General features: G+C 39.0%; 2 protein-coding genes across 7 annotated transcripts in view; both read right to left on the bottom strand.

The window, feature by feature from the left end:
* The window catches only part of LOC113028333 (disks large homolog 5-like), a 30,523-nt gene extending 14,332 nt beyond the window's left edge, over window positions 1–16,191 (bottom strand). For 2 of the 5 annotated variants that reach the window (XM_026178522.2, XM_026178524.2), the window contains exons 1-13: window positions 15,281–16,191; window positions 9,590–9,658; window positions 8,838–9,006; window positions 8,345–8,488; window positions 5,912–6,095; window positions 4,291–4,547; window positions 3,609–3,921; window positions 2,652–2,882; window positions 1,382–1,566; window positions 1,137–1,262; window positions 782–914; window positions 525–649; window positions 105–280 (exon numbers count right to left, since the gene is read on the bottom strand). In XM_026178522.2, coding sequence (XP_026034307.2) covers window positions 105–280; window positions 525–649; window positions 782–914; window positions 1,137–1,262; window positions 1,382–1,566; window positions 2,652–2,882; window positions 3,609–3,921; window positions 4,291–4,547; window positions 5,912–6,095; window positions 8,345–8,488; window positions 8,838–9,006; window positions 9,590–9,658; window positions 15,281–15,578 — 2,410 coding nt within the window. In that variant the 5' untranslated portion in view covers window positions 15,579–16,191. Of the gene's footprint in view, window positions 1–104; window positions 281–524; window positions 650–781; window positions 915–1,136; window positions 1,263–1,381; window positions 1,567–2,651; window positions 2,883–3,608; window positions 3,922–4,290; window positions 4,548–5,911; window positions 6,096–8,344; window positions 8,489–8,837; window positions 9,007–9,589; window positions 9,659–14,687; window positions 14,804–15,280 lie in introns of those variants that run through there. The other 3 variants (XM_026178523.2, XM_026178525.2, XM_080305051.1) reach the window with 3 other exon arrangements.
* A 3,925-nt stretch (window positions 16,192–20,116) lies between these two features.
* Window positions 20,117–27,146, bottom strand: LOC113028332 (annexin A4-like). Of its 2 annotated transcripts, XM_080305457.1 has the most exons (16): window positions 27,009–27,146; window positions 25,205–25,328; window positions 24,941–25,141; window positions 24,825–24,862; window positions 24,504–24,647; window positions 24,271–24,358; window positions 24,049–24,143; window positions 23,853–23,966; window positions 23,597–23,687; window positions 23,282–23,361; window positions 23,098–23,154; window positions 22,919–23,012; window positions 22,694–22,789; window positions 21,590–21,648; window positions 21,364–21,486; window positions 20,117–21,276 (listed from the first exon to the last, which is right to left on the bottom strand). In XM_080305457.1, the coding sequence occupies exons 2-16, from the start codon at window positions 25,317–25,319 to the stop codon at window positions 21,217–21,219; spliced, it is 1,455 nt and encodes a 484-aa protein (XP_080161583.1). In that variant the 5' UTR covers window positions 25,320–25,328; window positions 27,009–27,146; the 3' UTR covers window positions 20,117–21,216. The 2 variants fall into 2 exon arrangements, with proteins under 2 accessions (XP_080161583.1, XP_026034306.1); XM_026178521.2 differs by having other exon boundaries at window positions 24,941–25,328.
* Between the last annotated feature and the right edge of the window lie 207 nt (window positions 27,147–27,353).

Raw genomic sequence — 27,353 nt, 5'->3', positions numbered from 1 at the left:
CAGATAATTAAACGCAAATACTTTGCACTTTAATGTCATTACTAGCTTGTCAGGCAGACATTATAACGGTGAAGTTTATTACTTATTTGGAAATTGAAGCTGACCTTTGTGTCCAGCTAAGTTTATCTGGATTGGAGTGATGATCCGTCCTCCTAGTGACTTTCTTCTACGAACCACCATATTAATCATGCCCTCACCACTCAACACAGCTTTGATCACCTGCTTCCTGTCTTTATTGGTCAGGTCCACGTCATTTATTTTAAGCAACCAGTCATTTACCCTGAACAGAAATAAGAGAGAATATAATAATAATGAAAGAGAAGCCAACTATGATGTGTTGTGTAAATTGACATGTATCAAAAATCTGATTTTCTGAGTGCTGCATACTAAATTTTACAAGTGAAAATATGAAAATGTGTTTCTATTCTCCAAATAAAGCTTATTATTAGAACCAAAACTCAGGTGTCAAATGACAAAGGGAAATCAAAACATTTATATACACTGAGGAGGAAAGTGACAGTTACCTTAATCTTCCCTCAGCAATACTTCCTTTATCCACCTTAGTTACAAATACACCACAGTCCCCTGGTAAATAGGGATCATTTACCCCTTCAGCAATATCAAATCCAAGTGCTTTCAAATCCATGTCCTGCAAAAATGAAAAATCACGAGGAATATTATGATTTTTTGATTCTGAATTAGTTCATTCATTAAGTGCAATTCTCTAAAGGCAAATCACATTTCTTAAAAAACAAAAAAGAAAACTCTAAATGATCCTTACTCTGTGCTTCTCAAATTCTACAACTTCTGTCTCCCACTCCATTGAGTCAGTGTCTATGGCTGAATCATGTGAACTGTGGGCCATCAGCTGACGATATCTTGCTTCCTTTTCCAGCTCATCTTCCAACTTTTCTCTGCAGGAAACATGAAATATGTAGCTCTTCAGTAAGTATTTCAAAGTAATTTGAACTGTCCTGTGTAAATAAAATTCATCCACTGGGTGGCACAAAAGATCATTAAGGAAGAGAAGCACTTTTAACACAAATATAAATCAATGAATAATATTCAAGTTTACCTAAAATAGAACACAAGACATTTATCTGTCTCAAAAACAACTTTTGGGAGAAATAACGCACTTTAGTTCTTTGAGTTCCCGCGTCGCATCGTTCTTCTGCTTTCTCATGTCATCCAGATTCCTCAGAGCGTCTGCCAGATCACTCACAGCTCTATCCCTTTCTCGTCTCAGGTTGTCACACAGTGTACTGAGTGATGCACATATTGTCATCAGGTGTCACATAAAATACACGCAAACTATTTTTGCCCAAGCCTCCTCGCAATGACATGCATCTACATCTATATTTTTTTTAAAAAAAATTCTTACCGAATGCTCTCTCTTTCTGCTACAATCTTGTCCCTCTCCTGGAAGGCCCAGTCCCGCCGACACTTGGCGACCTCAGCCTCCTGCAAGGCCTCCTTCAGCTCCTGCGAGATGGCCTCATACTGCTTCCTCAGCATCTCGATCTCCTTGGTGGCTCGTTCCATGTTCATGGTGGCAGAGTCCTGTTCCTGCAGGAGTAGATCAAATTGATGGGTGATAAATGTCACCGGAGAAGTGAAGGTGCTTTTAGTCCAATATGGTATTTGATAACATGTGGCAAATTCCTCTAAATGTGTGTCATAAGAAAGTATTTTCATCTTTCACCCACTCTGTACACTAACTTTGCAGTAATATTATACTCAACACATGTTTTTAATTATCAGCTTTACATAATTTTGGTGCGAGTTAAGCTTGAAAGCTCATTGATGCAAATACCCGTTTGACAGCAGTCATTTTGACTTGACATGGCACAAACACAGATGTTACAAATTAGAATAATGAATCTTGTCCTCTATTGAGGTGAAGCTTTAATGTGATTAGTATCACCTGTGTTTACCTCTAGCAGCAGCCAGAATGGCTGCTGTGAGAAAGGTTTGTTTGAATAGATCATTTATTTTTTCTGCTTGTACACTAATCAATAGACTAAATAAAGTGCTTTGTTGGTTTTTTTTGGTTTTTTTAAATACAAGGTATTAATTACAAGCTATGAAGACATTTTGTTGCTTTTTTTAAGAAACAAAACTTTCAACTTAGCTGACTCCATCCATCCAAAAACAAATTTCTGTAAACTAAGATGTAGTTTCCATCTATGATGTATAAAACAGCCATAGACTGGATTAGGTATATAAACCAGATATAATAAAACAAATGTAAAACTCAGTCTGATGGTGTATCTAGAGCGCTTGCACTTGATACACTGTTGCATTAATTCCATTTCAGTCTACAGTTTTGCTTAACAATCCATTTCTGACGCAGTGCAGATTTCTGGTGTACTTGGAAGTGAGGGTGAGGCCTGTCACTACAATTATTGGTAATTTCCTAATGTAGGCATCCCTGACTTTTATAATTAATCTGACAATCACTGCAAACAGAATGATGGGTGAGTACACATTTCTCAACAGAAATCAATATGTAGAAACCAGCCAGCCGATTGAAGAAAAAATAAAATAAAATAAAAAACTACTACTATGTGAGATGGGATGAAGGGATTACTGTCAGAGAAATAAACCAATCCCTCCATTTGTGATGATAAATCATCTGTCCGTCTGGCTACCTGTCTGGCCTGGTAATACTCTTGCAACAGCTGGTCCCTCTGGATGATGGCCTCTGTCCTCTCCTTCCGGGCCACATCTCTTTCCTCACGCACTGTTTCGATGTCTTTGCAGGCCTGGTTCAGCTCCTTTTGGGCCTCAGCTTTGTCCTTGACCTCATGACAGAATTTCTCCAGCAGCTCATTCTTTTCACAGATTGCTCGGTCCCTGTCCACCAGCGCTGAGGCCAGCTCCTTCATCCAAAAAAAAAAAAAAAAAAAAAAAAAAAATATAATAATAATAATAATAATAATAATAAAGAAAATAAAGAAAAAAAAAGTAAATTTCTATATCTTTTTAAATTTTTACCTTGAGAATTTTGGAATATTTTAATATGATTTGCATATTGTTGTACATTTCCTTTTATGCCGACGTGTTTCTTACATCGCTGTGATTCTGGAATTCCCTCCTTGGGGAGGAATACATTCTTATCTCAGCACAAAGATATGCTGCCAGACAAACTTCCTATTAGATGAAGAACTAAAGAATTTTGCTCCTCTTAAAAGGATTTTTTATGTATTTATTTTGGAGAGCTTCTCAAGTTCATTTTACACAGAAGAGTTAAAAAGCATAACCAAATTTCTCTTCCTGAACTGTGGGTTTTAATAGCAGTGATCATGACGTGGTTACTTTTTAGCCACCCTAAACCTTTGACTGTTGCCAAAAAGAATGACTTCAGCAGTTTAACGACAAGAGATATTTAAGACACAGATGTTACGCAAATGGTCATTCTTCATTAACAGTTTCACTTAAATTAAAAGGAGCCCTGTAAATCTGAAGAAATTAATTTCTTTATAGTGCATGTATAATTCCAAATGTCTCTTATCACAATAGTTATTCCTCCAGTGCTTTCTGATCCCGTCTGTGAAATGGTTAACCGTTTTCAGTTCTCACTGATGATCCCTCATTTTAGCTTTTACCTGTCGGAGAGCCTCCAGCTCCTCACTGGCCACCCGTCTCTCTGACGAAGTGCTCTTTAGCTTCGCCTCTGCCATCTCCAGACCTGTCTGGAGCCTGTCCACCTCTTTGATCACCTGATCCCGCTCACTCATGATCAAGCGATATTCACTGATCACAGAGTCCCGCTCCTCCTTGTACTTCTCGCTGTCCTTTGCCGCCTTGAGCTGCTGGGTCTTGAGCCGCGTCACCTCAGACTGCAGCCGTTCCATCTCTCGCTGTAGCTCCTTATTGTGGGCTGTGGCCTTGGATAGTTCTTGGTGGGTGTTGTCAAACCTGCATCAGGCAGGGATTAAGGAATGCAGTGGATTCAATGCCTCTATTAATTTCCAAAGGGTAAACATTTCTACTCTGTCTTGTGCTTAAAACATTAAAATCATGAACAATAAGATCATAGACTGATCAAATGTGGAATTTAAGCATCTAAAAAGAAAACTATAAATGGGAGGACATCCGCAAAGCTTCATCTGCCTTGGATTAAGCACATTTTAAGCACTGTGCAGATCTGACTTTGGCTCTGTACTCAAGTACTCAGTTTGTAGTATAATTTGCTGCAACTGCTTTTTAGTTTTTTAACAGTTGCTCAGTTTTTGTGTGAAGTTTGTAGCCCTGCTGGCTTTGTAGACCTAATAATTCCAGCTTTACCTTCTTATTGAAGAAGAGTATTGCTGCTGATAGTGGATGGCAGCATCTCTTTGTTTCAGCAGCATGTCGAGTTGCTTCTGCAGCCGGTGGTTCTCTTCCTCAGCCTGGTCCAAACGACTCAAATCGGCATTGTGACTGGCCAACTTGTCATTGTAGCACTTCCTCAGAGTCTCATAGTCACTCTTCACGGCCTCCAACTTATCCACAGCTGTGTCGTAGAGTTTGTTAAGGACATCAGAGGAGCCCTCTCTCATTACCTGCAAATAGCATTAAGTCGGGTTATTTAACGAATTAGAGGGCAATAATGGGACTATATCAAGATAAGAGCTGATGCAGTCACTTGGAAAAAGTTATCCGGAATACTTTTCAACTCTGTAGATGCTGAAATGTTGTGCTGTTTGATATAAATCTAAAGTGAAGTGCCTAAATCATTTAATTACCCGTTTCAGTGAAGATTAAACAAAATGTTACTTTAAACTGTTGAAATATCACTTGAACTGTAGTGAACCAGATGATAACTTGTATCTAGCTTCTGTCTAGCTTCTTAACATCCTATAGGGCAGTCTGCTTCTGATGCAAGCAGCAACTGGGGTATACTACATGCTTTTAGCATGAATGGATAAGCTTAACTACCATTAAAAATGTATTGCCATTCAATTTTACTAGTTCTGTGGGAACTGTACAGGAAGCAATCGCAGGAGACTGTGGTCGAAACAGTGATTAATGTTACCACAGTTTCACCAATTAGCAACCACAGCTAAAAGATGAAGACGCTCAAATGTACAATAAGTACAGTCGACCTGACAGACAGAATTGCTGTCAAATCAGCTGAATAAACTTTTTGACTTGCTACCAGTAAGTTAATTAAGTTAATTTAGTTAATTAAGCACTGATGAGATCCAATGGACTCAGTCTGGCTTCATGTTTACAAATATTTTGTTTGTAACGTTTAAATTACTATTGAATCTAATCCAAATCATGAACAGAGTGCCAAAAACGGACAAACCAGGACACATTTAGACATGAAAAATTATAGTATGTAATTGGAATCTAACAACTGTACAATAAATGTCTTCTCTGGGCTGGCATCACTTAAAACTAATTTGACTCCTAATTTGACTGAGGCTGAACAGTAGTTTATGCAATGATGACATGACTTCTAGAGACAATGGGGAACGTATCCTTGCTATCAACTAGCCCTGTTATACACATTCTCCATGGTTATATAAGGCATTGCTAACATTTAATGATATGGTCTTGTGACTGCAGTCACGGTGAATGTCAGACTGAGTAATGGTGAGAGACTCAGGTCAAGTCATTTTTGTAATCTGAAAGAATGTTTTGATGGATGGAGACATGGAGAGGACAGAGCTTGTCTGACCCCATTTGTCTGAACAACATTGTCCTTTTGGACATAATGGTCACCGAGACAAGAGCAAATTAATGTCCATCTCAAATGTCAAGATCCAACTGATTTTATGTCAGCGGCCAACTAGAGATGGAAAGGGGTGTCTGCAAGTGTCTAGATAGTATATACCCATTTATATTTTTGTGTCTGTATGTTGTTTGTGTCCCATTTTTAAGCATGAATGGTGACAGAACTGAAAAATTACACAGGCACCTGCTGGTGTAGCATCTTCATATCAGCTACTTCCCTCTGATCATCATCATGCAGCCTCCTGAGCTCCTCGCAGGCCTGTTTCACATGGTTGTGCTCCCTGACCAGCTGGATGTTGTCCTGTCTCAGCACCTCGAGCTCCTCTTTCAGCTGGGTGTGCTCGCTCACCAGACGGCTGTGCAGTGTACTGTGGAGATAGCAGAATGGGTACAATCAAACCATGGGTGCTGCCAGCGATTTTTAAAATCAGCATTTACAGCACTGAATATATACATCTCCATCTACTGTGTCTCTGGCAACATATATTCAGCTAGTAAATCATAAATCAAAAAATATTTGGGGACACACACACACACACACACACACACACACACACACACACACGTCATTTGGATCGCACCAGTTAGCCACAGTGTAGGATGAAGAAAGTAAGTTAATACTTGAATGTAGTAGCTAAAAGCAGCTTCTTAAAAACATCTGAAATGTTTGCTGTAGCCAGTTATGTCACTGCAGCTCTGCTGATTTGTGGTCAGGACTCTAACTTGGCCACTGGGACATGATTTACTGTTGTTGTTGATTTGCTTTAGGCCATTGTTTTGCTGAATCACCGAAACTCTTACAAACTTCAGGTCATAAACTGCTGCCTTGACATTCTCCTGGAACAATTTCTCGGTGCAGTTTCAAAGTAAACTGCATAAATTAATGATTGCAAGGTATATTAGCCCTGAAGCAGAACATCAGTCCCAAACTATGACGCTTCTTCTGCCATGCCTTACTGCTGGTCTACAGATTATTCTCACAGACGTAAGCACCATCTTTTTGTTTTTTATGATTCTTTTTAAAAAAAATATTTTATTAGTCAAGAGCAATTTAGTCTCCTTTTTGGCCTTCTTCCATTGATACATCATGTTGATGAGATTTCTGTGGGTGCTTTCCACTTCCTCTTGTGTTGTTTGCCCTCTTCTTTCAGGATTTCATTACATATTGTTCTTCTGGTGTCATCTTTCCAGCACAATCACGTCAGTCTTATCTCCTTAACTGGAACACCCAACTCGAAGCAGGTTTTGAAGTAGCCAGCACAACAGTTTGCATACAAATCTTTTGTTGCAACTGGAAATGATTAACTGCTGCAGTTTGTGGTCAAACTAATCATTTCAGAACTACCTAAAAATTAAATTACACGAAGTACCCCGTGTTGACATAATTTCACATTCACAAACTGTTTTTTGTGTGTTAACTTTCACAGATGGTTTTACTGTGTTCTACCTACAGGCAATTAAGAATCACTAATTAACCTAATCCTGTTCTTGTACTGTGGGAGGAAGCCGGAGTACCTGGAGAGAACCCATGCAAACATGGGAGAACATGCCCTTCAGACAGGAGGTGGAGTCAAACTCAAGACCTTCTTGCTGAGCACCAACAGTGCTAACCACCACACCACCGTGCTGTCACTAAAAACAATTAATTAATTCATTTAAAGCCACAGGGCTGTTGTGGTCTTCCTGTCACTATATTAACATTAATAGGAAAAAAAAAAAACCGCACCTCTTATGTAATAAAGCTTTAACTTGAAATTTTCTAAAACATGAATCACTAATAGGACTAATTAAAATTCTTCAGAATTACTAAGGGTTAATGGTTAAGTGTTTAGCGACTTACTAATTTAAGTACAATATTAAAACTGCTAGACATGAATGTGATTTTCCATTGACAAAAACATGCTGCTTAGAGTGAATGGTTGAGTACAGAGGCAGAGAGGACATTGATAAATAAAGACTCTCTCTGATGTGCAAACAGGACGCAAAAGTACAGGCTTAAACACGGACATAATCCTTCATCTGTCTGTTTGCATTGGGGGCCAGATGTTGGTTCCCTACACTTCAGAGGCTGTATGGCATCATTAAAAATCATACAAATGGACTAGCCTTCCCTTCATGTCAACTCAGTACAGCTTATTTCACCAGACACCAAATGCTCCGTTCGCAGCATTATCCTCACGGCAAAGATGCTGTGCCGCATACACAGGATTCACATACTGATTACAGAGCATGCTTATGGTGAACTCTTTACAAAAGGATAATACTTATAGAGCATATTCTAGTCTCTTCCCTCAACCTTTAGCCAGAAATGTATGATTTGCCCTGCTACTAAATAATACAAATAGTCCCCCCGCCCTCAAACAATCCCAAAGATTAAATCAAATTGAAGAAGACCTGTTGGGATTTTTATAGCTTAACTGAGATTTTGAACTGATATAAAGGCTTCATCCCTATCACTCTTGCAAAAATAAAATCTGTTCTACGCAATCTGCTGTGAATATGTGAGGAAGAACAGAATACTGGCTAAAAATGCTGCAGGCTGAGCTTGAATGCATACAGCACAAATGCACCGGCTGTTAAAAAATTTACAAAGTCCCCTAGTAGGCTTTCCACTTACTGGTAGAAGTCTGCTTTCTTCACAGCCTCCTCGCACCTCTTCAGGGTGGTGCTATGCTGGTTCTGCAGGGATTGCAGGTCTGCCATTGCCTTCATACACTGCAGCTTCAGACGCTCATAGTCATGACCTGCTTTTGCATTCGGTCTATTTCACAGAGCAGGAAACAGGGAAACACACTTGCATCAAAAACCAAGTTCTGAGATGCCACATGGGACAATGTGAGAGCCATAAGTGAGATAAACATGCAAACTTTGTACTTTTGGGAGCGTAAGGAAAGAGAGAAAGTTCAACTGTATCCTCACATCTTATGCTAAACTCTAAAACAAAACGAGCACAAGTTTACGTCAAATAGCTCTTGCTTTTTTTGGCAGGGCTTTTAAATGCTCAAGAATGCAAAATACCTCTATCTAAAGAGTGCAGGTAGAAACAAGATTGCTCTGCTTTTCTGCAAATGTGTTGGAAAACAGGCTGTAGAATGAGACTAAAACACTACCTGCAGTCATCAAAGGTGGTTCCAGGTGAAGAGAGGGCGAGACGTTTGCGTAGCTCATCCCTTTCACGCGTCACCTGTCTCAACTCTAACAGAATGGTCTCCATTTTCTCATTCACTTGGTGGCTGTCCATGTGGGCAGGTGGAGGGGAGGACGCTTGAGCAGGAGTACCTGTGTGAGTCAGCATGTCACTGGTGGCTTGTGCCGATCGCAAAGTTCAAATGATGCGAGTGACGGGGTTCAGTGCAGTTTTATTTATGTCAGCTAGAGTGTATAGCTATATTTCAGTAAAAATGTAGTCTATGTTCATCTGAGCTGCAAACTTGGCTAAAGAAATAAATTACAAACATACAAGTTCATGATTATGTTATGGGTAAAGAGCTTGACCATTATTTTATTTAATCTATATAATCGTTTAGCCAAAGTCACTTAAATATTGTCTGTCATCATTGATCTACTCATTCAGTTTTGAATATACCACAAAAATAAACGTAGTGATAAACACTGGTTCAGCTTCAACAGCACAGACCAATCCTCTCTTCTAGAGTAGAAACAGATCTCTCTCTCGTGTGTGTATTTTTAAATCCTTGTCACATCTGTGTAATCACTTGCATGTGCTTAGAGCCTAAACAATTAGAAGCCGTCTGGTTCCTCAGAACAACTGTTTTTTTCTCCCCCCCCCCCCTTTTCCAAAGAAGATTTTTTGGACCCATCTTTACCTTAAATCGTTAGTCATCATGAGTACCACACTCACCTAAGCTGCTGAGAGAGCTGCTGCTTTCTGAGTCCGATGGCATGGTGGACAAGACGCTGTAAGTGGACCCTGCAGCATGAACAGAAACATTAAAGTCAGGTCTAAGCGTACTCGACCGTGTCTGCTTTATGGTCAGATGATCATCTCCAGCATTGTATGGTACATCAAGGCAGTGCAGCTTGGGTTACATTCGGGAGCCTTTACTGAAAAAAGCCAGCTGGAGGAATAATAAGGTGGGACTTTCCCCAACTTGGGATGACGGGCCTGTGGGCTGACAGAGTGTAGCTAATTACCAGTTGGGCAGGGAGCTTGAATACATACTAGCCAGGGCCCCAAAGAGGCTGCAGCCTTAGAGCTTCTCCTTTTATCTCCTCTGACAACATCACACAGTCCCCCCCTTGTGAAAGGCCCTCTTTTATAGCTTACAGTGATTCATAATTAACGTTACAGAAAGGAAGCTTTATGTACACCACTGAACAATATGAAGAAGATGATGTTATTTCACACACCAATGTAAAAGTAATTCTTCAGTAGATTTTAAAAGAGAAAAGTATTTAAAAGGGAAATAACTGATGCAATCTGTGTGTGTCACGATCTACCAGAGTGTGCAATTTTCACAACAGATTCAGAAGAAACAATTAGCTTTTTACAACAACAGAGGAACAAATGGTTACACAAATGGTCAAGTCAATTAGAAATGTTGTCATTAAGTTACTATCTGGTCTGTCACCTTTTCTAAGAAAACAAGCAAAAACAAAAGATGTGTTGACTGCCTTCAGTATATTGCCAAATAAGATGCCATTTATCAGTGGGAGTGGCCAATATTTATCTGCTACAGTACATCATGTTTTCACTACCAACAGTTCTAAAGCAGTGAGATGAAGAACTGGTACACTTTTAAAAATGAAAACATTTTAATTCTTCCCAGAAGTGGACTTCTCAGCAAATTCAGCCCAAGGTCAGAGCGTGCAATGCTGAGGTACATCTCCGACTCTACAGGCCTCAGTTAGCATGTTAAATGCTCAAGTTTATGACAGTATATTTGGATAAAGATGGAAAAACTATGGTAATAGGGATCTGTATTAAAATGCAAACATATGAAAATCAGCCAATAAATATTAATCTTTAGCTAGAAATTGTCATATCCCTCACAAAGCACACATTGATAAAATATAAGAGGGCATTGACTGTATAAATTACAGTAAAAGTAGAGCAAGGAATTGTTTAGCAATAGGTTTTTTCATTGACTATATTTTGTTAATCAAGTTGTTTCAAACGTGGTTATTTATCCTCTACAAGAAGGATTAGAATTTTATTGATGCCTGACTGCACACTGCTTGATCAAACAGCCAGCAGTGCACCTTTCCTGAGATCTTACTGCGCTGCTGTGGAGTGACCAGCTTATAGTTCAGTTACATCAGCAGCTTCCACTCCTGATGTAAAGTCTAGTGTAGACTTAGAGCATGACAAACGATTCTATTTACCCACGTCCCATTACTCTAAATCAACCCCTGACTGGCCGTGTTCCCACTAACTAAATGAGTTGAGACTATGAGGAGCCCAGCTAACATGGCTCAACCCTCTATTTCCCACTGAAGGACAAAAAAAAGAAAGAAAGAAAAAGGAGAGACCGATCTCTCTTTGAGCTCTCTTTGTTCTCACTCTAGCTTAAGTTTCCCATGACTCTGAGCAGAGAGTGCCTCAATAGGCAAGGTGCAGAATGTCATAACTCACTTACTTTTCTGCTCCGTGGAAGTCATGTGACCTGAGGTCTGACCCTGCCCACTTAAGCATTTCATTTAGGTTGATCTCGTAGTTACGGTCACAGCCACTTGATCATCTGTACACAATTTTATGGTATAAGAAGACCACTTCTCAAGAACAAACGGAAAGTGGGAAGACTGTCTTTAGTAGGAGTTTACTCTCAACTTGAACATTTCTTTTAAACGTGAGAACAATCGCTCAAAAGTAAAGTGCTGATCTTAAATCACATCTGGTACTATGTGCCACTAACAATAAATGAAAGATATTCTGAATGCTACCCCTTTCCATTAAAAGAATTATGCATTTTTCTACTTGCATCTTAAAGCTCTAACTTAAATATCGTATATAATGAGTAATTAATTGACAAAAGGGGGAAGATTACTTTCTAAGCAATAGATCAGAGTGTTGTCCATCAACATTGAATTTCAGAAAACCCTAAAATACAGCTTTTAATGAGGGATATAATTCAGGCCCTTTTTTTGTCAACAGAAGGGTTAAGTTGGGCTTACTTATTTACTCCAGTATCATAGCACAGTCATGGTACAGTTATATAGCACTAAAAGCACAGGTTTTAATGTTGTAGTCACTCTGCTTTGTTCAATATCCCAGTATGCCCACCAAGTCTTTGACCTGATTTTAAAATGTTACCAGTAAACAAATGAGCCAACAACACATCCTTAAACAATACAAAATATATTAATTAAGTAAAAATTTGACTTTATCTAAATTCCCTTCATATCAGTGGAGTTTCTCATAACTAAATTGTTCACACTCTATTCTAAAATAAACTCAGACATTAAACTTTCACCATGAAAACTCAGCGCTCCTCTGCATACATGAACACAGATTATTATCACTCTGTCCAAACAACCTTTCAGTTGATTTAATACTTTGTAAACAAACTTTTAACTGGACAAATAAACCGATTAGCATTCAACTTAAAAAAAAGAAAAAAAAAAGACATTTCTGTCAGTAGCAAAGCAACAGATGAAATTTTACTTGATCCCACTTAACTTCATCTCTGGAGATACATGTGAAAGACTTGGAAAGAAATTATTTGAAATACCACAATATGCATTTATGATGGTACTGCAACAATGACATATGTCCCTGCGGAGAAGCTATTCTAATTAAAGTAGAAGTCTGCTACGCGAGATAGATGTTAGAAGACTGAAAAGCATCCCGAACACAGACATCAGTTTTCTTCTACAGTCTACTTCTATAAATAAGTACACTCTGATATGTACTGTGGTATAAAGTTAATGAGTCACCGATTCTGCAATAACTACCCTCTGTGTCAACAGTTCAAAACCACTGGAGACAACTAGATTCTCTTCTTTCCGCCTAATAAAATCTAGAACGAAACCAAGAAATCGAGCTACATAACACTCGTTAATCGCTAACTGCAAAACACCTGCTCTTGTTTTGCAGTGACAAAGCAAAACTTCCCATGATACACACCCTTATAATGTGCAGCCATTGTGTTATTCTTCCTTAAGAAACGATGAGAACAATCTAAACAGAAAGGTCTCCGCTGGCAGGCCTTAGAGCTATAGTTATGTGAAACTACAAAGTATCTTTATTTAAAAAAATAAAAAACAAAAAAATAAAAACAAACAAACAACCAAGCCCTGGGCGATACACACCCTGTTCGGTACTATAGGCATCATATTTACATCATGTGGAACTTTTTGTAGGTCAGTGATTAAAGGATATATTTAGCATTCATGTTATAAGCATTTGAACAGGCAGGGTTTACCAACATGTGGCTCTCATATTTTTTTGGGGTGACTTGTCAATTACTGCAACTGGCTCCTGATGGTGCATATTATGTAAAAACATAGGTTGCTTTTCTCTGGAAAGGCCCGTCTTTTGGCCACACAGTGGAGGAACCTGTCTGCCCAGTAGCAGAAGACAGCTCAGCCCATTTGTGTCCTGTGTGACTACCAACGGGGATTTGCACACTACTATGACTAGCCCAGAACATGCTCATGTACAAAGCTCTTTGGAACTAGAGTGCCTATCAGTACTCAGTTCTAGACCCAATGCACAATTGTGAAATGCAGCGCAAAAATGAGAAGGCTCAGAAAAACTAACAGAAGTGTCCAGCTTGCGTTCTCTTATGAATTATGCCAAAATAATGCATAATTAACACCTGGTAGCTAACTGAGTATGACGCGATAGCAAACAAGAAAGCAACTGGATGGATGTTCCTTTTTTTTGTTTGTTTGTTTTTCAAATGTCAAAGTGCAACAGAAGTGCTGAGTAAGGGTCATATGTCAGAGTGCATGCATTATGCTATTGCATAAGATGTCAGGTAAAGTCCAGAGAATACATCATTACTGTTTCAGCATACAAAGAATGCAATAAGAGATTTATGATGAACACAAAAAATAGAGAGTATATCTATAGTTTGTGGATTTATCTGTGAATAAAATCACATGCATGTATTTATCACTTAGTTAGAAAAAGGGTGATTATCCACGTAGAAAACAGAACTATTACAAAGTTATTATAAACTAATCTGCGATTTGTGCCATTATGAGACCATATTATCTCAGAGGCTTATCCTTACTTCAAGATATATTTAGTAACCATTAGATAAACTTAAGGGTTAAATAATAAGGGTCGAAGGTGGAACCCCCGATACCTTGGAACATTAAATGTTGTGTAAGATGCAGTTTTAGTTCACCTCTTAAGACAAGCCAACAGTCCATATATTAATGTATCCCGAGCAGGCAGGATGAATATTCTCTAAAAAGTGTATCTGATCACTGATAAATAAAAGAGTTTTGAGATCCTGTGTTTCTGGTAATGCTTAAAGGTACTCTATCATCCAGCTAATTCAGATTCGGAAGGACAACTGCATCTGAATTAGGTTGAGATATTTAAGAATATCAAGACAGTGCATCCCAAATCCAATGTTGCAGTATCTTGCAACATCTGGTGTCATACGTGTATCAAATCCAAAAATTTATCACTTAAAAGTCCCAATCCATCCATAATGTTTAAATAAACCTGCCACTAAACCAGACGAACTGAATCAATCAGAAACTCCTTGCCAGGGGTCATACTTCTGAAATAATTTCAGTTCCACAAGCACTATACCATTACACTATACAGTATCGTGTTAGTAGTAAAACTATACTATACTGACAAATCCACAGAGAAACTAATTTTCTATACATCTGCTGTGGAGTATTACAGTAGGTGGACAAAGGCAATTTTGAATCCATTCACAAGTTTATAATAAAACAATAGTTTGCTGAATGCCTTTAAGTTGCAACATTGTAAAGACCGTACAATTAGTTATTTAAAAAGGTAATTTACTTACCGGTGCTGACATAATCTTAACTGTAGTTAGTTTTACACCAAAAACAAATCAAACTGATGCCCTTTATTCTCCAGTTTATATCCCCCTCGAGTAATTCATTGCACAGTGCGCACTAAAACGCATTTGATTCATCTCTCATTCGTTTGACTATGATAGTGGGTTATTGATTCCCACACACAGTCAGTCCCTCCCTATATTGATTGAGTCTTTTTAGGTCCATTAAATGCTTTCACAAAAAAAGCTAGCAGGCTGTACTTTTGGTGACATGCTAAATGAAACAAGCACAGTAGTGAGAGTGTAAATAGGCATCAGGTCACATGATTGTGCCCTGAAAAGTCTTGCCCAAAGGAAAAGTCATGCCCTTCATCAAATTGTCATAAGGTCAATAGCACTAATGTTTGTTAGATCATGCTCAGGAGAGGATCGAAAACAGGTTGGATCATAAGCAATATCAAAAGCAAGGGGCCCAAACACACCGTTTCACTGTATTTTAGATAAAGCCCTAACTTCTGACACGTCGCCCCTTCTTCATAAACACTATACTCTTATAACAATTTAATTAGGAGGTCGTTAACACTTTAATTGTTTCTCACCACTCGTATGATCCACTGGTCCAATGCCATCCAGCAATAAAGATTGCAGGTGAGGGTGTGTTGTCTCCAGAGCAGTGCAAAACTCTGCGAAATGGTCCCCGTCTTTACTCATTAGTAGCTTCAGCAGAAGGTCCACTTTTTCCGAGTTGGAGGTGCAGTTGTGCTCCAGCTCGTAGCGCTCTGGCTGGCTTAGGGTCCCGCAGTGAGCCAACGCGTCCACAACTCTGTCCGCATCTGTTATTGACTCCACCAAGTTCTGGTAACATTTCTCCAACAACTCTTTGTGCTTGGGCTCCATCTCCTCTCCGCTTCGCTCGTCCGCTGTTTACCAGCTCGGGACAAACCCAGCCTTTTAATCTTTCTGGTAGTCAACTTAACTTCGGGCTACTGCCGTGACTCTGCGAAACTACCCCGCTCGACCCAGTCAGGACGGTTTTCAACCCGAATTGACGGATACACAAGAAGTAGCCATATTTGTTGCCCAAGGCTGTTGACTGCATGAAGATGACAACACATTTTCCCAACCGCCGCTCTCTATCCTTTTCGGAAAAATGACGCCTCTGCCTCTTTAAGCCCCGCTTTGCCTGCGCTACGGAAACAACCTCGGCGTCAAATCAAGTTCTTTAGTCATGTTGAAAAGTGTGGAAACTCTCCAGGAGCGCTCTCAGTCAGACTACAAACTCCGCCATGTCTCACCGTTCGAGCAGCTGTAACCCTGTGCCAATCATATTTCCGTGCAATGGACATTTAAGGTAAACGTGGGCGGGGCTTTTTTTTAGACGCACCTGGCTTCCCGCCGCTATAATTACCGCTGTAATTATTACCACAACTTATGTAATACTGGTTTTGCGCTTTCTGTGTGAGTTAGTTATGTGGAAGGCATTCAAGAATGCCAATAAAAACACACTAAAACAATACTGACGGGCTTGTTTTCACTCACAAGTATTTATTTATTTTTTTTAGCTGAGGACGATTTAATTTTCATTATTATGCCCAGTTTTTGAAAGTTTACACACCCTTCCCAAAAAGCTAAAATGATGCAAATTATATAAACCCCACAATTAATTGCAAAATAAGTGTAATAATATAACGTATTAGGTTTAAGCTTTTACTTTTTGGGGCCAAAATCTTTCGAGAGTGTTGGACTTTTACTCCTGTGTTGCATCATTTCTTGTTAAGAAAGAAAATGTTTGAAAACTCTTGCTTTATTTTAAAGAAAAAAATGCGTTGTACTTCCCTTGTTGTATAACTAGTTTCCCAGTGTGCCAAATATGTTCAGTGTTTGTTGGAATACTAGCAGACTGGTGTAGACTTTAACTGCTGATCATGCTTCTGTAGTACATGCACAGTGTAGTGGAATAACCAAGGTCTTCCCTGAAAAAGACCACAGTGCCAGTAGGGCAGCAAAACCTGCACAGATTTGCAGGTAACTCATATCATGTGCACTAATGCACACCCATGGAAGATGTTGGCTTTTGTATTGCTACAAACCTTTGTATTGGTCACTCTTTTACATCTTATCCATAATATTTAAAAATGTAAACAATTAAAAATCTAGTTTAGATATTTTTTCTTGGTGGACGTACTACATCCACCAAGAAAAACGTTTGCTAAGAATGAGAAGTAGTTCTGAACCAGTGACGTGCTTTCAGTCTGTTTTGAATACAGCGCTGTTCAAGGGTCATTCATTGTTGGTTTTTGACCTTTTATGTAGCTCATTATGTACCAGAGACTTCCTGAATTACTTCCCCTAGTGTTTTCGGATGTGATTGATGATATTGGAGACCTCATAGTTAAATTAAGAAGTCACCTTTATAGTCTACACAGTTGCAATATCAGGCATTTAGCTTAATTTTTTTTGCTATATAGAGATCTATATAGCAGTGATTATATGACAAAGTGTTACTATTAAATTATTAACTGAGCGCTGGGTAAGCATTTATTCTTTTCCAGCTTTAGATGAACCATTTCCTCATCCACCCAGTGGTTTCATAAAGTGTTGTATATCAAGTCTAGAAATAACAGAATCAACCGTAAACATTTCCAGAGTGTAATTGTATTAAGTGAAGTATATAAACTGTTTAAAACCTTAGTTGGGAAGCTTTGATGACTCTTTCAGCATCCTTTACAAAAGATAACATGAGGTTCTCAGGGTCTAATGAAATTTGTCTTCATAGGTGACAAAAAGTCAGAGATATTTCTGTGACTGGTGGTTCCTTAACCCTCTTGTGCAGCAAGAAGAATATGAAGGGTGATAAAATAAAATCATATATATTCTGTTGAACAAGATCATTTTTCACTTCTCAGTTTTTCTAGTGAAATACTGTTTCTGGCCGACAAATGTACTTTTGGTGAAACAGTCACTGATCACAGGTCATCTCTACAGTAAAACCTACTGATGAAAGGTTGTGCACTGCTCTAAAATCACAAAATTACCAGATGATCTTCTCCTCCGAATTTTCTTATTATTATTTATTCTAATGATAATTACTAACTGGCTGAAGGTTTTAATAAAATAAAATAACTATATGCCAGTACACACATTGTATTAGATACAGTGGATGACACTTATTATGACTTTGTTGTACATTTTATAAGAGTTTATCATATGTTTCTACTATCACATCAAGTCATACCATGTAATACAGTGATTCACTCTCCAAAACACAGCTAATGATTAGGTAGCAATTTTATGGATGCAAATTCAAACACATTTAACACTTAAGCAGTTTTAAATGTAAATATTACTAGATTACAAATCGGACATTGCTTGACTTCTTAAAACCCAGTCTGCTCAGAAAATCCCACACATACATTGTGGGCATCTGAATGGGCTATTATTTGATTACAAGGGAAATCTAGCAGCTCTTATTTCATGATTTGATCTCTCTTTTTTGTGAGGAGATTATACCTCCAGATTGTAGTTGCCTGTTTCTCATCTGGATTGTCCCCTGACACAACTGCCCCGCTCTGCAAGCTTTATTCTGCTCCACATAATCCATCAGGTCTCAAAGGAGGGAGACGTCACAAAAAGATAAAATCCTTACGAAAACGAAATTGTTTAGAATCAGACAGCAATATTAAATGTAAGATTATATGTCTATATCTATATGTGTTCACAGCTAAACTGGAGATGTGTGGAAATCTACTTAAAGCTTGTTTATGATAATTGCTAGTACTTTTTAACATAGAGCTAGAGCGTATTCCCTTTATGAGGATTTTCACTCTTAGCTAGAGCTTGCTAAAGCTTAACGTGGTACACAGTGTGCCTATACATTTCCCCTCTTAAATTCGAAACAGCTTTAACAATTATGTAACAACAGCACTAATTTCTTTTCCCTGCAGGGAAATCTATTCACCGCTTACCAAGAAAACAAGTTGCAATGTTTAGGAATTATGTAAATTCCTAAAAGCATCAAACAGATTCAAAACACTGAAATCTTGCATTTGCTTTTAACATTAAGTGGGAGCAATTTATAGAGTTCTACGCTGTCTTCTGGTATATTGCTTCTCCTGACACACAAATAAAAGCATATGGTTGGACAGGATTTATTTTCTCACTCTGTCAAAAATCAGAGGAAGAGCCTCAAGCCCCACAGGCTGCCACTCTGCATGCTGGATAGTGATATCTGCTGCTACATCTCATTATGTGTTGTTCATCTAATCCTTGGGTTTGTAATTTGCTTATATGCACTCATGAAGTTTAAAGCAGGATTAGGTCCCTGGCAACCAAATGTCACTTAGCTGCACAATCCTCACTGGATGGCTGGAGAAAATCCACTGCAAATAAAAAAAGAAATTGCTCAATACTTACTCACACTGATTGTTTATATGATAGTATTAAAAGGCTGGTGATGAACTGCAGATTTACTGCGTCTGAAATAAACCTTTATTGAGACCTTTGTTTTGTGATATTACAAGTTTTAAGAGAAGCTCTTAAAATTTCATTACAAGTAATATAAGAAAAAAAGCCTCAGGCTAAGGCCTAGTTCAGGCTGCTCTTCACAGCTATTGCACCTTCCACTTGGCCCAGTGACGTGGACAGACGTCTTTGTGTCCCAAGCTCCATAAAGAGTGCATCATCCACTATGCCATCACATCGACAAGTTAATAATTAAAGCACTTTGTCTAGAAATCAGGATCACGGAAGTGTTCTGTCCTCCTCTTAAAGTAAAAGCAAGCTAAATGGAAGCCCTCCTCTCTCCCTCGTTTGATTTCACTTTGACCTATATCTTTCACGAGATATCAGTGCAAAATCTTAGCTAGAGAGAAAATACACAAATGCCAACATCAAATATTTATCATTCTTTGTCCTCAGGCTGGTGGACTGTTTTCATTTCGGGTGTATATGAAAAGTTAGAAAGTGTACAAGAAGCAAGGTTTGCAAAGAAGCTATTTGTCTCACGAACACATCCCCTCTGAGGCTGCACTTCGAGGCCACTGAACACAACAGAAAGACAACTTTAGGACACCCGTGTCTCCAATATGGACACTATTTATAGCCTTGAGAAAAGCTCTATGAAGCTCCGCTCCATATCACTTGAGCTTCAAAGCACACCTGAATGAATTTCTCTCCCCTTCTCAGATTATAAAGCAAACACGCACGCACAAACAGAACTTATGTAAGCCACATTATTCACACCTTTTGACAAGAGGCTGCCGCTCATGATGCTCAGAGGTGGAGGGGGCTTACCCACTCGCTGTAATACAGACCTAGGTGGTGCAAATGAGACTGGCTTTGACATGCAAATCGTTCATTGTGCATCTGCTTAGAGCACAAAATCCACACGCAGTCATTTTTCATGCAAAACACACAATCCCATTTCACAAAGAAAATGTGCCAAATTTTTTTTTATTGAAATCAAAGGTGGTTGTTTTTCCTTTTTTTTTTCTTAAGGCATCCACTGAATTTTGACAATTATTATGTTACAAAGCAAAGTAGTTAGTGCAGGAAATACTCAGCAAAAGTTAGTTCAGGCAGATCAATTCTACAGAGGTGACATAGTTTGTGTGAACTAAGAGCCCTCTGCTGGCAGTAAAGCATACAAATCAGCAAAGGACACTGTTGAAAGACTAAACAAAATATTGAGAAACAGAATATGGATAACTTCCTGTAGCCATACAACTAAGATTATCGAATGTTTGCTAGACAAAACAAAAGAAAATAATTGCGTAGGTCCACAGGCTTACTCGAACGGCACAATATGATCTGTCTTTAGGCTTTGGCGTTTCAGCACTGAGTGAAAGGCAAATAAATGTTGATTGGCAGTAAACTAATTTGCATAGACTTGGAAGCAAGAGTTAAATTTCAGTTAACTAAAACAAACACCCATTACAGGAGAGATGCAAATATTATTTCTTACATTCAGAGAATGATTGATTGATTGGGATATGATCATATGCATATACAATAATAACATACACCTTTGTAAGTAGGTACACACAGTTGCAATGCTTGGCAATACATTCACAAAGCGCTCTACTAAATATTTCTTTCTATATGGATTGCAAAAATTAGTCACATGGCACACTAGCTCTTTTTCGGATCTTACTTTCTTTTTACTTTGTGAAGTTCTACTGTTACCCCAAAATAGGTTTCCTACAAACTAAAGTACATTTTAAATATTATTGTGTAATATAGTCATTGCAGTAATTTAGTTAATTTCAGGCACACACACATTTTGTTGGCTACCACTCAACCTTTTGTGTAAAAAGAAATATATTAATGCACCTTTAAAATATGAATAAATGCAATACAGTAGCAAAAACTATGTAATTTAAGAGAATCAAAAATATATATGTTGATTTGATGTAATAATCAGAAAAATGGCACTAAATGCATGCAACAAACGGAATATAAGGTCATATAACATTGTTTCAGTGTGGATGTATATGATGTCCTTTTGAGACACGCTCCTTTGGGGTCTTGGTGCTTTTTAGTCACTACCTCCACACAGCTTCAACAGCAGCTTCTTGTAATCCCCAGAGGTATCACCCTGAGAAATCCAGAGAAAACGCATCACATAACAAGCACACGGTGATTAAGCTTTGATCGTCAAAATGACAAAAACAGTGGGACTTACTGAGATATCAGTGTACAGTGATTTTCCGTAGGTCTTCAGATACTCCTGCCTGATGTCCAACATATCTACCTCGGAGCGGGACACCATGATACGGATGAGGGTTCTGTCCTTTGTCCCTGCTCCCTGTGAGCACAATGTAATACCTCGTTTATGTCTTCTCCATTCTCTCTTCACAAAATCAGAGCACTAAACTAATTATCCGAGGGATGACAGACAACAGATGTACCTTCATGGCCTTATTGAGCCTCTCTGCAAAGTAACCGGGGGTGTTCTTGATGCACTTCACTAAAAAAAGTCAAATGAAAGATAAATAAAGGAGCAGAAGATGCTGTTGTACATATAAACCAAGAAGACATAGCACGCTTAAAAAGAAAAGACCGTGAAAATTGAATGGATGGAACATGAGACACTTCTGTACATATTTAGTTTATATTGTGTCCGCCAATAAGGTTGTGTAACTGACCCAATTTGTGGTTTTACTACCTTGGTTATTTTTAATGAATGCAGAGCACAAACAACATGAGATCTACAGCATCTACAGGTCTACAGCAGCAGAAGACCATTCCTGTCAGCTAAGAACAGGAAACTAAGGCTACAGTTTGCGCAGGCTCACGTCTGAGTCTCGATTCTGCTGCAGTACTCAAATGGCAGGTTCTGAATTTAAGGTAAATAACATAAAAGTGTAGACCAATCAGGCCTTGCATAAACGGTTCAGGCTGGTGAAGGCTTTGAAGGACGTTTTCTTAGCAGACTGTGGGCTCCACAGTACCAACCGAGCACTGTTTAAATGTTGCAATGTGTCAGGTCTGTCAAGTCTAACCTGGTGTAGATCCCTGACGTATACCTACCTAGAAATGTAAGTGCATGTTGTAGTTGCTATATACATTTAACAAACTACGCTTTACTTCACTTGTGAGCTTGCTTGGCGAGCTTATGGTGCCAGTCAAACACTTTCAACACTTATGATGAAAGTCGCCAGTGAATGAGGATGTCGTATCCTCTTCCTCAGTTTAAGTCTTTACCTCATTTATATTTCTAGCTTTAATATACAGCTGGAAATATAACTTAGTTGATTGAAGAATCAGTTTCTAATTTTAAAATGCCTCATAAAAACCAATGTGTAGTCTTCAGTCTGTCTTGCCACCATTTGCTTTCAATCATGTATTTAGGTCAAACAGCTGCCTGTATTGCACCTGCATAGTATTTATAGGAAAGTCTTGCAGAACAACCTCAACCAGTGGCTTTAATATATACTTAAAGCTTTTGCATGTCTTTGGAAAGTCGCTTCAGTTTGGTCCAGGCTTGGAAAAAAGAGATCCAAAGAACGTACCCACAGCCACCATGCCAGACTCAAGATTGCCAGACATTTCCCCGCAGATGCTCTTCTCAATGTCCTTCCCGCACATATGCTGGTACTCCTGAAAGACTATTCAAAGACAAGATACACAAGCATGACAGTTACAATGTAATTCTTTAAAGGTTTAAAAGCATATGTGCTAAAGCAATTCTATTTATGACACTGAAAACAAAATAGTAAACTTCCTGAGCTACACACCTGCCCTAAGGTGAGGCTTGCTGCGAGCACACAGGATGGCATTAAACTGAGACTCATCAGTTCCCACCTTATTTTCTCCTGCTGCATACAGTTTCTGAGGAAAGAAGGAGAAGGATAATTATGGCTTGCATTTGCTTTCAGAGAGCGTTGAGGACACGAAGCCATCTTTAAACAAGTACCTGAGCATCCTGTTTGGCCAAAGAGATGTCAACATTTGGCCTTTCATCACGATTTCCCTAGAGAGAATAGAAGGAAGTAGCATTGAGAGCAGAAAAACATTATGTGGCACAGTGCAGAAGTTAGGTCAGAACTTCCCTTTATGAGAAAGCTCTTTGTAAGTCCAGCAAAATGTGCTGATGCTACCTGACAGAGAGACACCAGGAGTCTGCGAAAGTGTCCAGACGTGTCGCTGCTAATAGAATCCTCCAGGCTCTTCCCGTACTCTGGAAGGAAGGAGGGGCTTTTTAGGAAAATATATTCATTTCCATAATATTTGCATAGGACATTTCAGACACTGACTTTTTCAGAATTCATTATTTACCTGTTGATCAAATAAGCCTGCTCAGCTTAAAGCAAAATATACCCTTACATTAATAAAAAATAAAAAAAAACAGGTCTTAATAATGTCTTCCAACAAGAATTTGAATAAAAAGTAGAAAAGACAACATTAAAACTCACCAGCTTTGTAGATTCTGGCAATTTCCTGAATCTCTGAATTGGAGCGTGATGACAAAATCTCAATGAGACAAGCCTCATCAGTTCCTGCACCCTAAAACAATTACAGAAAAGCATAGCGAATGCGATCAACATTCATTTGCAGCCAGCCATTTCACATTCACTTATTTTCCTAATGCACGATGAGCGAGATATTGTGGTTTGGGCAGGAAAACCAAAACTGAAACCATTTACTGAGACAACCGCATGAGCTTCCAACCTTTATAGCCTCTCTGAGTTCAGATGCATCAAATTGTGCTGGAGTCTTCAGCATGGCAAGAACCAGATCTTCAAAGTTTCCAGTTAGCTCAGACTTCAGATCCTTGGTTAAATCCTAAGCAGAAAAACAGAAACATCTGACTGCAAAGTCAGCTAAGATAAAACTGTCACAAAAGCATTATTATTTATGAAAGTACCTTTCCGTAAGTAGTTTTATAAGCTGCTATCAATGGAACTCTCTGCTTTTTTGAACGATTTCCCAGAAGTTCAATAATGGCATTTTCATCGGTGCCTGTCAAGATGTTATTTTGTTAGAATCAATTTATGATGTGTAAAAGGAGAAGGAGCAAATGAACTGCTAATGGGAAACAATATTATATCTGATGGGTTTAGCATACTCAAATGCATATTTTACTGACCAAAACCCTTCATTGCCTTTCGAAGAACTTCAACATCCTTCAGTGGATCAGCCCCTGGAAAGTCTTTAATAGAACCCCTGTACCCTGTCTAAAAAGCATAAGAAATGATAAACACATATATAAATAAATTATACATATATCTGACATGATAAAATTCAACACAGTAACAAGTGTGTATGCTGTGGTAATTCTATTTGTGTTAAATACCACAGCATGCACCTGCCACATCTTACAGGCATGGCAGGGCCCTGAGGGTTGGAGGGACCCCCACTTCCATATCCAGGCATTGAAGGGTTAGTGGCAGGTGCTCCTGGGTAACCTGGCATGGGTTGGCCTGGGGAAGGGCCTCCTGGATATCCCTGCGGAGCTCCTCCTGGCTGCAAATGAAGGGACAGCTAAGTACATGGTGACAAATGCATATTAAACAAATAAGGTTCAGATGGGAATGGTAAAGATAAGGAAACTTAAACAAATGAGATTTAGCCTGAGCCAGTCCATATAGTATTAGCGAGCTGACACGTAAGAGGTGAAGAGTGAGATAAGAATTTACATACCGCTCCATAGCCACCTGGTGCTGCACCCCAGCCTCCACCTGAAAGAAAATATTGGCTTAAAGAAAGAATAGTACCTCACAAATGTAATCTGTCATGCCTTCTTCTTGGAGCCTCACCTGCTGGAGGCATGGATGGATAACCTCCTGCTCCAGGCTGAGCAGGGTATCCACCAGCTTGGGGAGGGAAGCCTCCAGCTGGAGCGGGGTAACCACCCCCCTGGGGTGGATAACCCCCTGCTGCTGGTGGGTAACCACCTGCCTGGGGTGGGTATCCGCCTGCCTGTGGGGGGAAGCCTCCTGCTGCAGGTGGATAGCCACCTGCTGCAGGGGGGTAGCCACCTGCTGCAGGAGGGTAGCCACCTGCTGCTGGTGGATAGCCACCTGCTTGGGGAGGATATGCCCCTGGTTGAGGCGGGTAGCCTCCCGCCTGTTGTGGGTAGCCTCCCGCCTGTTGTGGGTATCCTCCAGACTGAGGAGGGTATCCTGGGTAGCTCATCTTCAAAACCTGGAGGTGAAATAAAGCTGGAGACTATCACTGTGTAAATATTTGTTTTTTATGTAAAACTTTTTCAGGGAATTTATGTTTTTGTCTAAAGAATGTTTACTGAATGGGCTCGTTAAATCTCATATAGAGCAGAAGCAAAACAAACATTTTCCCCAAGACAATAGGAAATTGTTTAAATGTCTCTCACCACTTCCACTGATCCGTATCCCTGTCATATGATAATGACATTGCAATGTGTTCACTGTTTATGAAACTGTGCAACTTTTGCTTCCCCGTTCTCAGAAAACAATATAATATAAACCCTCAATAATGCGAACAAGCAACAGTTGCCAAATCTTAATAAGTAATAATGTTATTTGGACAAAGCTGATTAGATTCTGCTAAGTGAAAGGTGAGTGGTTTAATACCTGAATCTTATAGTCTGCATGTCAAAGAAATTCTAAACAGAACAAATTTTGTTCAGGGCAAAAGATAATGAGCTGCTGAGCTATATGCAAAGCATGCTTTCTGTAACTTCAAAACTGTCATTGTGCATACCAGCAGGAAAATATTTTGGGTTTGTGTTTGTGAAGTGAAACTATCAAACAGTTTGAGTGTGAAGTTGAAGCAATGTCCATACAGTTTAAAAAGATGTCTAAAGATATGATTTTCATGAGTTAAAACGAAGACAAAAATGCTTGAATTTCAATGAATGTACCTATTTACTACGTTGTTATTCTTTATCTGTTCATATTTTGCAATGTGTCGATAAAAGACCTTCCTTCCTTAAAAAGGAATGCATGTATTTTGCAAGAACAAGTGCGTAAACACAACTTAAAAAGTTAACGACAGCCAAACAAAAGACGATTTTTCGAAATTACTGATTTTAGTTTGAACAGAAAGACCAAGGGTGTGTTACAAATGAGTTCTTGGAAAACATTTGGTTGCTGACACTCCCTTGCTTTTCAGGTTTTATTTTCTCAGTATTTTGAAACAATGCCACGGGCACTCGTAGTAAATACCACCAGTTAGGCAACAGAAAAAATACGTAAGCGAGGGGGAACTCACATAAATTCCTACAGTAATTAAAAACAACTAACTGTTGTATGTGTAGTACATGTTTCGACTTTGAACGTCGAAAAGCTCTTTTAACGTCAAAAGCAGTAAAATCAAAGTCCTTATACTCGTGAGAGCATCACAGGCCTGCATTTTCTCAACTAACCAGCTATGATTTTACTGTTCAATGATAAACGCATAATAATAAAAACCTTGGCCCGTTCGTGATGGTAAGAAGCATTAAGTGATTTAACCGTGTGCCCTGACGCAGAAGAGCAGAAACGACCCAGCCGTCCGTTAACGTTACACAACACTTTCAAACCGAGTTACTGCTTTAGCATGTAGCATCCGGCCTGGGCGACTAATAAAATATTTATTTTAATTCCTTACATACATTTTACAAGCGCTAGCGTGCCGCTGTGACGTCCCCAAAGCAGAAAGTTAATTGCTAGTTGCTATCTGGTAACGTCACCATTAAACGGCTGTTTGTTTGATCAGGCAAAGCTAAACGAAACAAAAAAAAGTCAACAGCCAAAATGAGCCGCTACATTTCTGCAAGTTCCTCGCTGTTGTTTATTGCAATGTAAAGAAATATTTGTTTTAAATATATTGCAGTGGAAAAAACTATAGATTAGAGTTACTTACTTGGCAGATGCGGGCGTCAGATCCAGGAAGAGCCAGGCAGGGAGAGACCAGCCTGAATGTGGGTGGGTCCTAGTTTCCGTGCTAGCAGTAATAACCTTTGCTTTGCTTGTTGTTACCGCTGGAGATAGAGACCACTGTTGAGTCAGAGGGCTGTGGTGTGTCATTCTCTCCACACTGAGCACTGGAACATTGTTTGGCTTTAATTGATTAAAGTTGCTTCCATACAGGGACAAAAACCAAAAGATGATTTGTAAATAAAAAGTGTTTTATAATGAATCTACCCCCCCCCCCCAATGAAACCTGTGTATCTATGCAAACAGGGGTTTTCTGTGTATGCACTGCAAA

This window comes from Astatotilapia calliptera, chromosome 8 (assembly GCF_964374335.1).
Source record: "Astatotilapia calliptera chromosome 8, fAstCal68.1, whole genome shotgun sequence".
NCBI classification, from domain to species: Eukaryota; Metazoa; Chordata; class Actinopteri; order Cichliformes; family Cichlidae; genus Astatotilapia; species Astatotilapia calliptera.
This window is presented reverse-complemented; position numbering and strand designations above follow the sequence as displayed.

Excerpts from the sequence above, each read along its gene's own strand:
- LOC113028332 (XM_026178521.2), bottom strand. The coding sequence starts at position 25,319 with ATGAGCTACCCAGGATACCCTCCTCAGTCTGGAGGATACCCACAACAG. Across the intron at positions 24,648-24,824 it reads CACCAGGTGGCTATGGAGCG|CCAGGAGGAGCTCCGCAGGG; the intron begins GTATGTAAATTC and ends CTTCATTTGCAG. Across the intron at positions 24,359-24,503 it reads CTCAGGGCCCTGCCATGCCT|ACAGGGTACAGGGGTTCTAT; the intron begins GTAAGATGTGGC and ends TATGCTTTTTAG.